The 13,452-nt window shown below is 70.5% G+C and overlaps 1 protein-coding gene across 1 annotated transcript in view; it reads left to right on the top strand.

Annotated features, from left to right (window-relative positions):
* The window catches only part of CASKIN2 (CASK interacting protein 2), a 64,742-nt gene that overhangs the window by 21,916 nt on the left and 29,374 nt on the right, over positions 1-13,452 (top strand). Inside the window, exons 11-16 of the mRNA XM_048487408.1 lie at positions 49-167; positions 1,283-1,364; positions 2,930-3,024; positions 4,317-4,427; positions 4,668-4,769; positions 5,655-5,816. Of these exons, the coding sequence (XP_048343365.1) occupies positions 49-167; positions 1,283-1,364; positions 2,930-3,024; positions 4,317-4,427; positions 4,668-4,769; positions 5,655-5,816 (671 nt within the window). The remainder of the gene's footprint in view (positions 1-48; positions 168-1,282; positions 1,365-2,929; positions 3,025-4,316; positions 4,428-4,667; positions 4,770-5,654; positions 5,817-13,452) is intronic.

The following is a 13,452-nucleotide window of genomic DNA, read 5'->3' as shown; positions in this document are numbered from 1 at the left end:
CAGCTTGAATTTCTATGCTGAAATCTCTCCTCTCCTGTTAATCAGCAGGTGATAGGAACAGTGTGGGCAGTGAGGGCAGCATTGGTAGCATCCGGAGTGCTGGCAGCGGGCAGAGCGCTGAAAGCACCAATGGGCAGAACACTGGACTCCTCATTGAGAACATGAAGGTAAGGAAGCACAATCTTCCATGCACTAAAACATGAACATTTCCTTCCAGCCTCCTGCTTCCCTCTCTCCCTCTGATCGTCTCTCACTCTGGCTGCATAAGATGCTTCTTATCTCCTCGGGACATCTCTAAGTCCATCTAATTTGGATTGCTTGCCTTTATAAATACAACAAACAAACTGCGAGAGGATGCATTGCTTAAAGAGAACACGCTTCTTAGAGCCAAATCAGATGGAATGTGGGAGATGCAGGAACGGTCTCTTTTGACTTTATGGAAACAAAGTCTAAGTTGCAGAGAGCTGCACATTTGACTGGATCGAAAGGAGTGGCCCATTTCCTGAAAGCTAGGTTGTTTTTTGTTTTTTTATAATCACTGCTCCAGCTACTTATTTTCTCACTAGGGAAAATATACTGGGCCTTTGTATTTATTTGCTCTTTTACCTGTTAGTGCTTGGCCCTCTTCGCCAACTTATTGAGAGGAAAACAATGCTGGGGTTTGTGTGTATGTGTGTGTTGTGTTGGTGAAATTCCTCCAGAGAGGATATGTCTCAGTGCTTTTGCAGGTGAATCCTACTGACTTGAGGATAGTCCTGTATACTCTATCGAATTCACATAAAATGAATGGGTAAAGAACGTTTGTTTCCAGGAGAAAAGAGGGAGATAGTTGTCTCTCACCCTGGGTCTTTAAAGTGATATATATCTGGGTATATGACCTGGTACCACTAGTTTAGTTTCTTCATGAGGCATAAAAACAGCCCCTTTGCCTCTAAGAGCCAAGGGGGTTAGAAATGGCCTATAGGTTACCTATTGTTAGGCCTATAGGTTGCCTATATTGTTAGGCCTATAGGTTGTTAGGCCTATAGGTTGCCTATTGTTAGGTTACATGGGTAGCAGAAGCTAATCTGCACCTCAGTGGTGCAAGTAAATACAATTCATTATGATTTACCCTTGAACAGCTATGTGGCAATTTGGGCAGCCAGGATTAAGCCGCAGCTACTTATATTACAAGCCCTTCACTATTTCTCTTGCTGCATTCCCATCCTTAAGTCCCCTGGCACTAGGGCTGCAATAAGAGTTTAACTTCAGGTCTCTCTGAGTTGTCTTCTTTCCCCTGTAGCCTCTTTCACCTGGTGGAGAAGATCTACATCAGCATCTCTTGGGCTCCAGTTCTCAGAATGGCCAGACAAACACTTTGATAGGTAAGTTGGTATGATAGGTAGTGGAGATATAAGGGGCAGAGGAATTGTTGAAAGACAGAGACCATGCCTGTGGCAAAATCCACAAGGAACGCAGGGCAGCTTTGTAAAGAGAAGTGTAAAGTAAAGCTTTGTGAAGTAAAAAGTGAGACATCCCTCACAGTGAAGGCCTTAGGGAGGACATCTTACACAGCAGGGTCCAGTCACTCATAATCTGAAACTGCACAACCTTGGTGCTGGTGTCCTACCACGTTAGTGGAATTTCCTTTCCATCTAAGCCTTTGCGGAAAAGGTAATCCTGTCCTGTTTGGGCAGGCATTCAAAACTAGAGTTGAGATGAGGAGGGAGAGAGAAAGAGAGAGAATCTTAATTTCTGTCTATTTTTTATGTTTGAACTGAGTATTCTATTTTTGTGTGTTGTTGATTTCTCTGGAATTGTCTGGCTGTTGTGGGTTTCTGAGCTCTGTGGACCTAGTCTGGTAGTTTTACCTCCTAACATTTTGCCTGAATCTATGGCTGGCATCTTCAGAGACATGTCACGGTAAGATGTGTTTTTCTCTGCAAAACAGTGTGAAGTGTTTTGTGTAGTTGGGTCTCTGTTTTGTCTACCTCCCAGGTGTGTGTGTGTGTGTGTGTGTGTGTGTGTGTGTGTGTGTGTGTGTGTGTGTGTGTGTGTGTGTGTGTGTGTGTGTGTGTGTGTGTGTGTGTGTGTGTGTGTGTGTGTGTGTGTGTGTGTGATGACACATACAACTGCAGCTGCAAATGAACTCCACCCAGTCACATGTGAATGCACCTCATCCCCCTCCCACCTAGGAGGTGGACAAAAGAGATACCCAGCTACACAAAACACCCCACACAGTGCCATGGAGAGAAACACATCTTACTGTGACATGCCTCTGAAGGTACCGACAATAGATGCAAGTGAAATCCTAGGCATTAAAACCGAAGGCCACGCTCCTTGTTGAAGTCCCCATGTACCATCTAACCGGCATATCGCTGGTCCTCTCCCGCGCAGGGAGTTCTCGGATGCCACTATATTGCACAGTGTTTTTGTGGAACTGTTATTGGATTTTAATGTATTTATTGGATTGACTTATGTTGTGTGTGTTTGTGGTCGATTATTGGTTTTACTGTACACCACCCAGAGCCCTTCGGAGGTGGGCGGTCTACTTAATTTAATAAATAATAATAGCTTTTAAAAACTACCAGACTGTGGACACACAGCCTGGAAAGTGCACAACAGCCAGTATTCTATTTTTATTGTACTTGTCCCCTTTTTCATGCTGTTGTTACATCTCCAAGCACATAACAAAGGGCAGGATAGAAATTGCATTAAATCAATAAAGAACCCGTTCGTCTTTACACGAAGCCACCTGTTGAGGGCATATATGCAGAAAATTCTGACACTTTAGTCATTTTGAGGGGGCAGGTTTGCAATCCCCACATAAGCCCCATTGAAACATATGACAGATGTGTAGCAACAGCAGGGCTTGGGGTAGGCAAAATAGCTGTCCGCAGCATCCAGTAGCTGGCTGCATCCAATTCTGCTCTCTTTTTGCTTCCTGTAGGGACTTTGGCACACCAGAACCTCACCAACTGCAACACCAGTGACAGGATCTTCTCCCACCAGTACCTGCGGCCAGAGCAGCTCCTAGAGGGGAAGGTATTAGACTGTACTGAGAGAATCTGGTGCTGGAATCAAATAATGGTTTTTAAATGCAGGTCGCAGTGGGAGGGGATAATTCTCCTTGGAGGGGAATTCAGTTCTGGTGTCTTTGTCCCCTATCCAGTACAGAGTTTGCCACTTCCATCAAGTCAGATGGAAATCAATCAACCCTGAGCTTTTCAGCTATGGGTGGGTGGTCCTCTGCCTCCCTTCATTCCTGTTTCATGCAACAGCTGTTGCAGCCAGCATGAGAAAAGAAAAGTTTAAAAAATCACTGTCAGCTGACATCATTATATCACTTATGGGGTTGGGGAAACCCTAAAGTAACATCAGTCCTCTCTAAGAACTGCTAACATCAACCAACAGTGCCCCCTCATGTACCCCCCCCCCACTGCCACTGGTTACGCTAACCTGTAACTGAGAAAGCCCCTAAAAGCCACATATTCGTGGCCAGGGGGTTGTATGCAGGCTGGAGAGTCATGTACAGGCCTAATTTAATTAATTAACAGCAAAATGGTTTGAATGCTAATCCTGTTCATCTGCACCATCTCTTTAGCGCACAGCTTTCAGCAGAAGGGTCTAACGGGAGGGGGGAAGGCGGAGGGTGTTCTGCATATCATTAGGGAAAAAAACCAAAAAAAAAATTGAGAAGCAAAGCAGAGCCAGCAGGCTGCGTTCCACTTCCCTGGGCCTAGACATTCACTTTAAAATAATACTGGCTACCTCACAATATTCACAATACAATTCTGGCTGAGAATACAATACTGGCTGAGAATCACTCTCTAAATATTAATATTATTTTCTCATAATTTCCATTCTCTCCAAGAACCAAGTAAAGACAGACCCACGAGGGGTTGTCAGGAGCAGATGTTCGGGTAGGTTATGTAATGCAGTGGATTACAGCTCATTATGAGACCAAGGACAGGATTCCTAAGCAAGTTCCAAATATGAACAAAATCCATTGGTGGCTCTCTCGAATACCATGTTCATGAGACCAAATTGTAGGCCGTGGTGTTTGTCTGCTGCACCTAGAAACAGCAGAAAGTGCCCCAAGGACCTGTTTTTTGCATTTATCCCACTTGAATGTGTTGGCATGCTACTTAAGCACATGTAGCTGTTCCACACAGGTTCAGTTCCCATCAGATGCTGTGTGAATGAAAAGCCTAGTGGATGAGTTCTTTTTGCTTACCAGACTCTCCTTTAAATCTGTGAAGCAACAGCAGGAATCTTTCCCTCTCCACAGCTATCAGTCATTCGCTTCAAAAGGGATTTCTGTCTTCCTTTCCCAGGATGCTGAAGCTATTTACAATTGGCTGAGTGAATTCCAGCTGGAGAGCTACACAGCCAACTTCCTGAATTCAGGCTACGATGTGCCGACTATCAGCCGCATGACTCCGGAGGTAAGGCAGGAAAAACTGAAGGGGACAGGAAGCAACTGTAGGGTCATAAAGGAAGGAACCATTTTGTGGCTGCCCAGCATTTGTCCAACCACGCCTTGATCTCTCAGTGCCAGCTCCTTTTCCCATGGATGCATTGCAGAATATGCACTGCCAAGAGCTTCCCATGCACCCAAGTCCACTTAGAGTGTATTCTGTATGCTGCAGGATTAATAAAGGTACTTGCACCACTCTTTCTTCCAGGATCTCACAGCTATTGGGGTGACCAAACCAGGCCACAGGAAGAAAATCTCCACCGAAATTGGGCAGCTCAGCATTGCCGAGTGGCTTCCCAATTACATCCCTGTGAGTAGTATGGATCACAAAAGCCTAAACAGGAGCCCCGAGTCTGCTACATAGCTGCCTGCATTGTCTCCATGCAGAGTTAGGGCACAGCCTCGTAGACTTTGTGAGATTGCAGAAAAGTTTACAGCGTACTTGAGCAAACTGCTTGTGGCTGCACAATGCTTGCCAGCGAGGTCCCTTTTTATTTATTTGTTTTGTTTGTTTGATTTCTAAACTTTATTTGATTTGATGTTTGATTACAGCATTGGACTCGTGTGAGCTAGGCTTAAGGCCCACCTTACCATGGACTTGTCTTGCCTTGCTTTAGACTGTTACCTTGACTCAGATTCCCATCTGTGAAATGGCAGTAACAATGGCTTACGAAAGTGACTGGGAACGTATTCAGTATAAGGAACGTAAAGCACATTGGTTCAAGTGCTGTCTCATTTTTGTTGGCCCTTCCTGTGAAGAGCTCAGGGCAGCATATCTGGCTCTCTTTCCTCCATTTTATACTTACAACAGGTATTTGTTTATTTAGGAATGTTAGGCGGAGAGAGCGATATCCAAAGGCAACCAGCAAGCTTCACACTTGAGCAGGCACTTGAATTACCAGGACACCATGCTGACTCATCATTCTGACTGTTATTATGAACAACAGAATGTCACAAACCAGATCTAACTAACGATCTGTGCCCAGATTTCCCCTACTCCTTCCAAATCAAAGAAGGCAGAACAGCTTGTGTATTTTGCAGGGATCGCTCACATCTTTCTCTAGCCAGTGATATTTTAAGCAGTTACTATGAGCTATGTGTGTAGTGGGTGGAATTTAGAATGTTCTTTTCAAGCTTTACGGTGTCCTTTCTGGGTGAAGAATCTAAGGCTCATTTTGGTTGGTCTGTTTTCCAGGATGACCTGATGGAATGGCTGAGTGCTATTGGGCTACCCCAGTATCATAAGAAGCTGGTGAGCAACGGCTACGACTCCATCAGCATAGTGACAGATCTCACCTGGGAAGATCTGCAGGAGATTGGCATCAACAAACTGGGTGAGAACAGAGCAGGGAAATACGTGACAACAAGTATATTGTGGACTTGGCTAAGTGGTTGCATGTTTCAAATCCATGCCTTCCAAATGTAGCTCTATCTGTGTTGCTGGTAACCTCCATCTAAAGGAAGGGCTTGCCCAGGTTATGCTGACTGCCTGATGAGTTCATTGTTTATGTTGTCATCATCTGATTGTAGGATGGAGGTTGGAGCTGGTGGTTATTTACATTTCAACTAGTATTTTAAAATGTTTGTTTTACTGATCATAATTTAATGTGATCGTTTTATTGGTTGTACACGGCCTAGAGCCCTTTGGGGATAGGGCGGTATATTAAATTTGATAAACAAACAAACACTGTATCAATGCACTACAACTCAGCAGGCAGCGGTTAATACCAAATGATATAATGTCTCCTTAAATTTCTCCTTGATTATCAACTAATCTGACCTGAAGTGCTTGATCACCCAAGTCCAGGGGTAGGGAACCTGCGGCTCTCCAGATGTTCAGGAACTACAATTCCCATCAGCCTCTGTCAGCATGGCCAATTGGCCATGCTGGTAGGGGCTGATGGGAATTGTAGTTGGGGGGGGGGGGGGGGGGGGGGGGGGGGGGGGGGGGGGGGGGGGGGGGGGGGGGGGGGTGGGGGGGGGGGGGGGGGGGGTGGGGGTGGGTGGGGGGGGGGGGGGGTTGGGGGGGGGGGGGGTGGGGGGGGGGGGGGGTGGGGGGGGGGGCGCGGGGGTGAGGGGGGGGGGGGGTGGGGGGGGGGGGGGGTGGGGGGGGGGGGGGGTGGGGGGGGGGGGGGGTGGGGGGGGGGGGGGGTGGGGGGGGGGGGGGGTGGGGGGGGGGGGGGGTGGGGGGGGGGGGGGGTGGGGGGGGGGGGGGGTGGGGGGGGGGGGGGGTGGGGGGGGGGGGGGGTGGGGGGGGGGGGGGGTGGGGGGGGGGGGGGGTGGGGGGGGGGGGGGGTGGGGGGGGGGGGGGGTGGGGGGGGGGGGGGGTGGGGGGGGGGGGGGGTGGGGGGGGGGGGGGGTGGGGGGGGGGGGGGGTGGGGGGGGGGGGGGGTGGGGGGGGGGGGGGGTGGGGGGGGGGGGGGGTGGGGGGGGGGGGGGGTGGGGGGGGGGGGGGGTGGGGGGGGGGGGGGGTGGGGGGGGGGGGGGGTGGGGGGGGGGGGGGGTGGGGGGGGGGGGGGGTGGGGGGGGGGGGGGGTGGGGGGGGGGGGGGGTGGGGGGGGGGGGGGGTGGGGGGGGGGGGGGGTGGGGGGGGGGGGGGGTGGGGGGGGGGGGGGGTGGGGGGGGGGGGGGGTGGGGGGGGGGGGGGGTGGGGGGGGGGGGGGGTGGGGGGGGGGGGGGGTGGGGGGGGGGGGGGGTGGGGGGGGGGGGGGGTGGGGGGGGGGGGGGGTGGGGGGGGGGGGGGGTGGGGGGGGGGGGGGGTGGGGGGGGGGGGGGGTGGGGGGGGGGGGGGGTGGGGGGGGGGGGGGGTGGGGGGGGGGGGGGGTGGGGGGGGGGGGGGGTGGGGGGGGGGGGGGGTGGGGGGGGGGGGGGGTGGGGGGGGGGGGGGGTGGGGGGGGGGGGGGGTGGGGGGGGGGGGGGGTGGGGGGGGGGGGGGGTGGGGGGGGGGGGGGGTGGGGGGGGGGGGGGGTGGGGGGGGGGGGGGGTGGGGGGGGGGGGGGGTGGGGGGGGGGGGGGGTGGGGGGGGGGGGGGGTGGGGGGGGGGGGGGGTGGGGGGGGGGGGGGGTGGGGGGGGGGGGGGGTGGGGGGGGGGGGGGGTGGGGGGGGGGGGGGGTGGGGGGGGGGGGGGGTGGGGGGGGGGGGGGGTGGGGGGGGGGGGGGGTGGGGGGGGGGGGGGGTGGGGGGGGGGGGGGGTGGGGGGGGGGGGGGGTGGGGGGGGGGGGGGGTGGGGGGGGGGGGGGGTGGGGGGGGGGGGGGGTGGGGGGGGGGGGGGGTGGGGGGGGGGGGGGGTGGGGGGGGGGGGGGGTGGGGGGGGGGGGGGGTGGGGGGGGGGGGGGGTGGGGGGGGGGGGGGGTGGGGGGGGGGGGGGGTGGGGGGGGGGGGGGGTGGGGGGGGGGGGGGGTGGGGGGGGGGGGGGGTGGGGGGGGGGGGGGGTGGGGGGGGGGGGGGGTGGGGGGGGGGGGGGGTGGGGGGGGGGGGGGGTGGGGGGGGGGGGGGGTGGGGGGGGGGGGGGGTGGGGGGGGGGGGGGGTGGGGGGGGGGGGGGGTGGGGGGGGGGGGGGGTGGGGGGGGGGGGGGGTGGGGGGGGGGGGGGGTGGGGGGGGGGGGGGGTGGGGGGGGGGGGGGGTGGGGGGGGGGGGGGGTGGGGGGGGGGGGGGGTGGGGGGGGGGGGGGGTGGGGGGGGGGGGGGGTGGGGGGGGGGGGGGGTGGGGGGGGGGGGGGGTGGGGGGGGGGGGGGGTGGGGGGGGGGGGGGGTGGGGGGGGGGGGGGGTGGGGGGGGGGGGGGGTGGGGGGGGGGGGGGGTGGGGGGGGGGGGGGGTGGGGGGGGGGGGGGGTGGGGGGGGGGGGGGGTGGGGGGGGGGGGGGGTGGGGGGGGGGGGGGGTGGGGGGGGGGGGGGGTGGGGGGGGGGGGGGGTGGGGGGGGGGGGGGGTGGGGGGGGGGGGGGGTGGGGGGGGGGGGGGGTGGGGGGGGGGGGGGGTGGGGGGGGGGGGGGGTGGGGGGGGGGGGGGGTGGGGGGGGGGGGGGGTGGGGGGGGGGGGGGGTGGGGGGGGGGGGGGGTGGGGGGGGGGGGGGGTGGGGGGGGGGGGGGGTGGGGGGGGGGGGGGGTGGGGGGGGGGGGGGGTGGGGGGGGGGGGGGGTGGGGGGGGGGGGGGGTGGGGGGGGGGGGGGGTGGGGGGGGGGGGGGGTGGGGGGGGGGGGGGGTGGGGGGGGGGGGGGGTGGGGGGGGGGGGGGGTGGGGGGGGGGGGGGGTGGGGGGGGGGGGGGGTGGGGGGGGGGGGGGGTGGGGGGGGGGGGGGGTGGGGGGGGGGGGGGGTGGGGGGGGGGGGGGGTGGGGGGGGGGGGGGGTGGGGGGGGGGGGGGGTGGGGGGGGGGGGGGGTGGGGGGGGGGGGGGGTGGGGGGGGGGGGGGGTGGGGGGGGGGGGGGGTGGGGGGGGGGGGGGGTGGGGGGGGGGGGGGGTGGGGGGGGGGGGGGGTGGGGGGGGGGGGGGGTGGGGGGGGGGGGGGGTGGGGGGGGGGGGGGGTGGGGGGGGGGGGGGGTGGGGGGGGGGGGGGGTGGGGGGGGGGGGGGGTGGGGGGGGGGGGGGGTGGGGGGGGGGGGGGGTGGGGGGGGGGGGGGGTGGGGGGGGGGGGGGGTGGGGGGGGGGGGGGGTGGGGGGGGGGGGGGGTGGGGGGGGGGGGGGGTGGGGGGGGGGGGGGGTGGGGGGGGGGGGGGGTGGGGGGGGGGGGGGGTGGGGGGGGGGGGGGGTGGGGGGGGGGGGGGGTGGGGGGGGGGGGGGGTGGGGGGGGGGGGGGGTGGGGGGGGGGGGGGGTGGGGGGGGGGGGGGGTGGGGGGGGGGGGGGGTGGGGGGGGGGGGGGGTGGGGGGGGGGGGGGGTGGGGGGGGGGGGGGGTGGGGGGGGGGGGGGGTGGGGGGGGGGGGGGGTGGGGGGGGGGGGGGGTGGGGGGGGGGGGGGGTGGGGGGGGGGGGGGGTGGGGGGGGGGGGGGGTGGGGGGGGGGGGGGGTGGGGGGGGGGGGGGGTGGGGGGGGGGGGGGGTGGGGGGGGGGGGGGGTGGGGGGGGGGGGGGGTGGGGGGGGGGGGGGGTGGGGGGGGGGGGGGGTGGGGGGGGGGGGGGGTGGGGGGGGGGGGGGGTGGGGGGGGGGGGGGGTGGGGGGGGGGGGGGGTGGGGGGGGGGGGGGGTGGGGGGGGGGGGGGGTGGGGGGGGGGGGGGGTGGGGGGGGGGGGGGGTGGGGGGGGGGGGGGGTGGGGGGGGGGGGGGGTGGGGGGGGGGGGGGGTGGGGGGGGGGGGGGGTGGGGGGGGGGGGGGGTGGGGGGGGGGGGGGGTGGGGGGGGGGGGGGGTGGGGGGGGGGGGGGGTGGGGGGGGGGGGGGGTGGGGGGGGGGGGGGGTGGGGGGGGGGGGGGGTGGGGGGGGGGGGGGGTGGGGGGGGGGGGGGGTGGGGGGGGGGGGGGGTGGGGGGGGGGGGGGGTGGGGGGGGGGGGGGGTGGGGGGGGGGGGGGGTGGGGGGGGGGGGGGGTGGGGGGGGGGGGGGGTGGGGGGGGGGGGGGGTGGGGGGGGGGGGGGGTGGGGGGGGGGGGGGGTGGGGGGGGGGGGGGGTGGGGGGGGGGGGGGGTGGGGGGGGGGGGGGGTGGGGGGGGGGGGGGGTGGGGGGGGGGGGGGGTGGGGGGGGGGGGGGGTGGGGGGGGGGGGGGGTGGGGGGGGGGGGGGGTGGGGGGGGGGGGGGGTGGGGGGGGGGGGGGGTGGGGGGGGGGGGGGGTGGGGGGGGGGGGGGGTGGGGGGGGGGGGGGGTGGGGGGGGGGGGGGGTGGGGGGGGGGGGGGGTGGGGGGGGGGGGGGGTGGGGGGGGGGGGGGGTGGGGGGGGGGGGGGGTGGGGGGGGGGGGGGGTGGGGGGGGGGGGGGGTGGGGGGGGGGGGGGGTGGGGGGGGGGGGGGGTGGGGGGGGGGGGGGGTGGGGGGGGGGGGGGGTGGGGGGGGGGGGGGGTGGGGGGGGGGGGGGGTGGGGGGGGGGGGGGGTGGGGGGGGGGGGGGGTGGGGGGGGGGGGGGGTGGGGGGGGGGGGGGGTGGGGGGGGGGGGGGGTGGGGGGGGGGGGGGGTGGGGGGGGGGGGGGGTGGGGGGGGGGGGGGGTGGGGGGGGGGGGGGGTGGGGGGGGGGGGGGGTGGGGGGGGGGGGGGGTGGGGGGGGGGGGGGGTGGGGGGGGGGGGGGGTGGGGGGGGGGGGGGGTGGGGGGGGGGGGGGGTGGGGGGGGGGGGGGGTGGGGGGGGGGGGGGGTGGGGGGGGGGGGGGGTGGGGGGGGGGGGGGGTGGGGGGGGGGGGGGGTGGGGGGGGGGGGGGGTGGGGGGGGGGGGGGGTGGGGGGGGGGGGGGGTGGGGGGGGGGGGGGGTGGGGGGGGGGGGGGGTGGGGGGGGGGGGGGGTGGGGGGGGGGGGGGGTGGGGGGGGGGGGGGGTGGGGGGGGGGGGGGGTGGGGGGGGGGGGGGGTGGGGGGGGGGGGGGGTGGGGGGGGGGGGGGGTGGGGGGGGGGGGGGGTGGGGGGGGGGGGGGGTGGGGGGGGGGGGGGGTGGGGGGGGGGGGGGGTGGGGGGGGGGGGGGGTGGGGGGGGGGGGGGGTGGGGGGGGGGGGGGGTGGGGGGGGGGGGGGGTGGGGGGGGGGGGGGGTGGGGGGGGGGGGGGGTGGGGGGGGGGGGGGGTGGGGGGGGGGGGGGGTGGGGGGGGGGGGGGGTGGGGGGGGGGGGGGGTGGGGGGGGGGGGGGGTGGGGGGGGGGGGGGGTGGGGGGGGGGGGGGGTGGGGGGGGGGGGGGGTGGGGGGGGGGGGGGGTGGGGGGGGGGGGGGGTGGGGGGGGGGGGGGGTGGGGGGGGGGGGGGGTGGGGGGGGGGGGGGGTGGGGGGGGGGGGGGGTGGGGGGGGGGGGGGGTGGGGGGGGGGGGGGGTGGGGGGGGGGGGGGGTGGGGGGGGGGGGGGGTGGGGGGGGGGGGGGGTGGGGGGGGGGGGGGGTGGGGGGGGGGGGGGGTGGGGGGGGGGGGGGGTGGGGGGGGGGGGGGGTGGGGGGGGGGGGGGGTGGGGGGGGGGGGGGGTGGGGGGGGGGGGGGGTGGGGGGGGGGGGGGGTGGGGGGGGGGGGGGGTGGGGGGGGGGGGGGGTGGGGGGGGGGGGGGGTGGGGGGGGGGGGGGGTGGGGGGGGGGGGGGGTGGGGGGGGGGGGGGGTGGGGGGGGGGGGGGGTGGGGGGGGGGGGGGGTGGGGGGGGGGGGGGGTGGGGGGGGGGGGGGGTGGGGGGGGGGGGGGGTGGGGGGGGGGGGGGGTGGGGGGGGGGGGGGGTGGGGGGGGGGGGGGGTGGGGGGGGGGGGGGGTGGGGGGGGGGGGGGGTGGGGGGGGGGGGGGGTGGGGGGGGGGGGGGGTGGGGGGGGGGGGGGGTGGGGGGGGGGGGGGGTGGGGGGGGGGGGGGGTGGGGGGGGGGGGGGGTGGGGGGGGGGGGGGGTGGGGGGGGGGGGGGGTGGGGGGGGGGGGGGGTGGGGGGGGGGGGGGGTGGGGGGGGGGGGGGGTGGGGGGGGGGGGGGGTGGGGGGGGGGGGGGGTGGGGGGGGGGGGGGGTGGGGGGGGGGGGGGGTGGGGGGGGGGGGGGGTGGGGGGGGGGGGGGGTGGGGGGGGGGGGGGGTGGGGGGGGGGGGGGGTGGGGGGGGGGGGGGGTGGGGGGGGGGGGGGGTGGGGGGGGGGGGGGGTGGGGGGGGGGGGGGGTGGGGGGGGGGGGGGGTGGGGGGGGGGGGGGGTGGGGGGGGGGGGGGGTGGGGGGGGGGGGGGGTGGGGGGGGGGGGGGGTGGGGGGGGGGGGGGGTGGGGGGGGGGGGGGGTGGGGGGGGGGGGGGGTGGGGGGGGGGGGGGGTGGGGGGGGGGGGGGGTGGGGGGGGGGGGGGGTGGGGGGGGGGGGGGGTGGGGGGGGGGGGGGGTGGGGGGGGGGGGGGGTGGGGGGGGGGGGGGGTGGGGGGGGGGGGGGGTGGGGGGGGGGGGGGGTGGGGGGGGGGGGGGGTGGGGGGGGGGGGGGGTGGGGGGGGGGGGGGGTGGGGGGGGGGGGGGGTGGGGGGGGGGGGGGGTGGGGGGGGGGGGGGGTGGGGGGGGGGGGGGGTGGGGGGGGGGGGGGGTGGGGGGGGGGGGGGGTGGGGGGGGGGGGGGGTGGGGGGGGGGGGGGGTGGGGGGGGGGGGGGGTGGGGGGGGGGGGGGGTGGGGGGGGGGGGGGGTGGGGGGGGGGGGGGGTGGGGGGGGGGGGGGGTGGGGGGGGGGGGGGGTGGGGGGGGGGGGGGGTGGGGGGGGGGGGGGGTGGGGGGGGGGGGGGGTGGGGGGGGGGGGGGGTGGGGGGGGGGGGGGGTGGGGGGGGGGGGGGGTGGGGGGGGGGGGGGGTGGGGGGGGGGGGGGGTGGGGGGGGGGGGGGGTGGGGGGGGGGGGGGGTGGGGGGGGGGGGGGGTGGGGGGGGGGGGGGGTGGGGGGGGGGGGGGGTGGGGGGGGGGGGGGGTGGGGGGGGGGGGGGGTGGGGGGGGGGGGGGGTGGGGGGGGGGGGGGGTGGGGGGGGGGGGGGGTGGGGGGGGGGGGGGGTGGGGGGGGGGGGGGGTGGGGGGGGGGGGGGGTGGGGGGGGGGGGGGGTGGGGGGGGGGGGGGGTGGGGGGGGGGGGGGGTGGGGGGGGGGGGGGGTGGGGGGGGGGGGGGGTGGGGGGGGGGGGGGGTGGGGGGGGGGGGGGGTGGGGGGGGGGGGGGGTGGGGGGGGGGGGGGGTGGGGGGGGGGGGGGGTGGGGGGGGGGGGGGGTGGGGGGGGGGGGGGGTGGGGGGGGGGGGGGGTGGGGGGGGGGGGGGGTGGGGGGGGGGGGGGGTGGGGGGGGGGGGGGGTGGGGGGGGGGGGGGGTGGGGGGGGGGGGGGGTGGGGGGGGGGGGGGGTGGGGGGGGGGGGGGGTGGGGGGGGGGGGGGGTGGGGGGGGGGGGGGGTGGGGGGGGGGGGGGGTGGGGGGGGGGGGGGGTGGGGGGGG

The sequence above is a fragment of the Sphaerodactylus townsendi genome, linkage group LG03, assembly GCF_021028975.2.
Source record: "Sphaerodactylus townsendi isolate TG3544 linkage group LG03, MPM_Stown_v2.3, whole genome shotgun sequence".
Lineage (NCBI taxonomy): Eukaryota > Metazoa > Chordata > Lepidosauria > Squamata > Sphaerodactylidae > Sphaerodactylus > Sphaerodactylus townsendi.
This window is presented reverse-complemented; position numbering and strand designations above follow the sequence as displayed.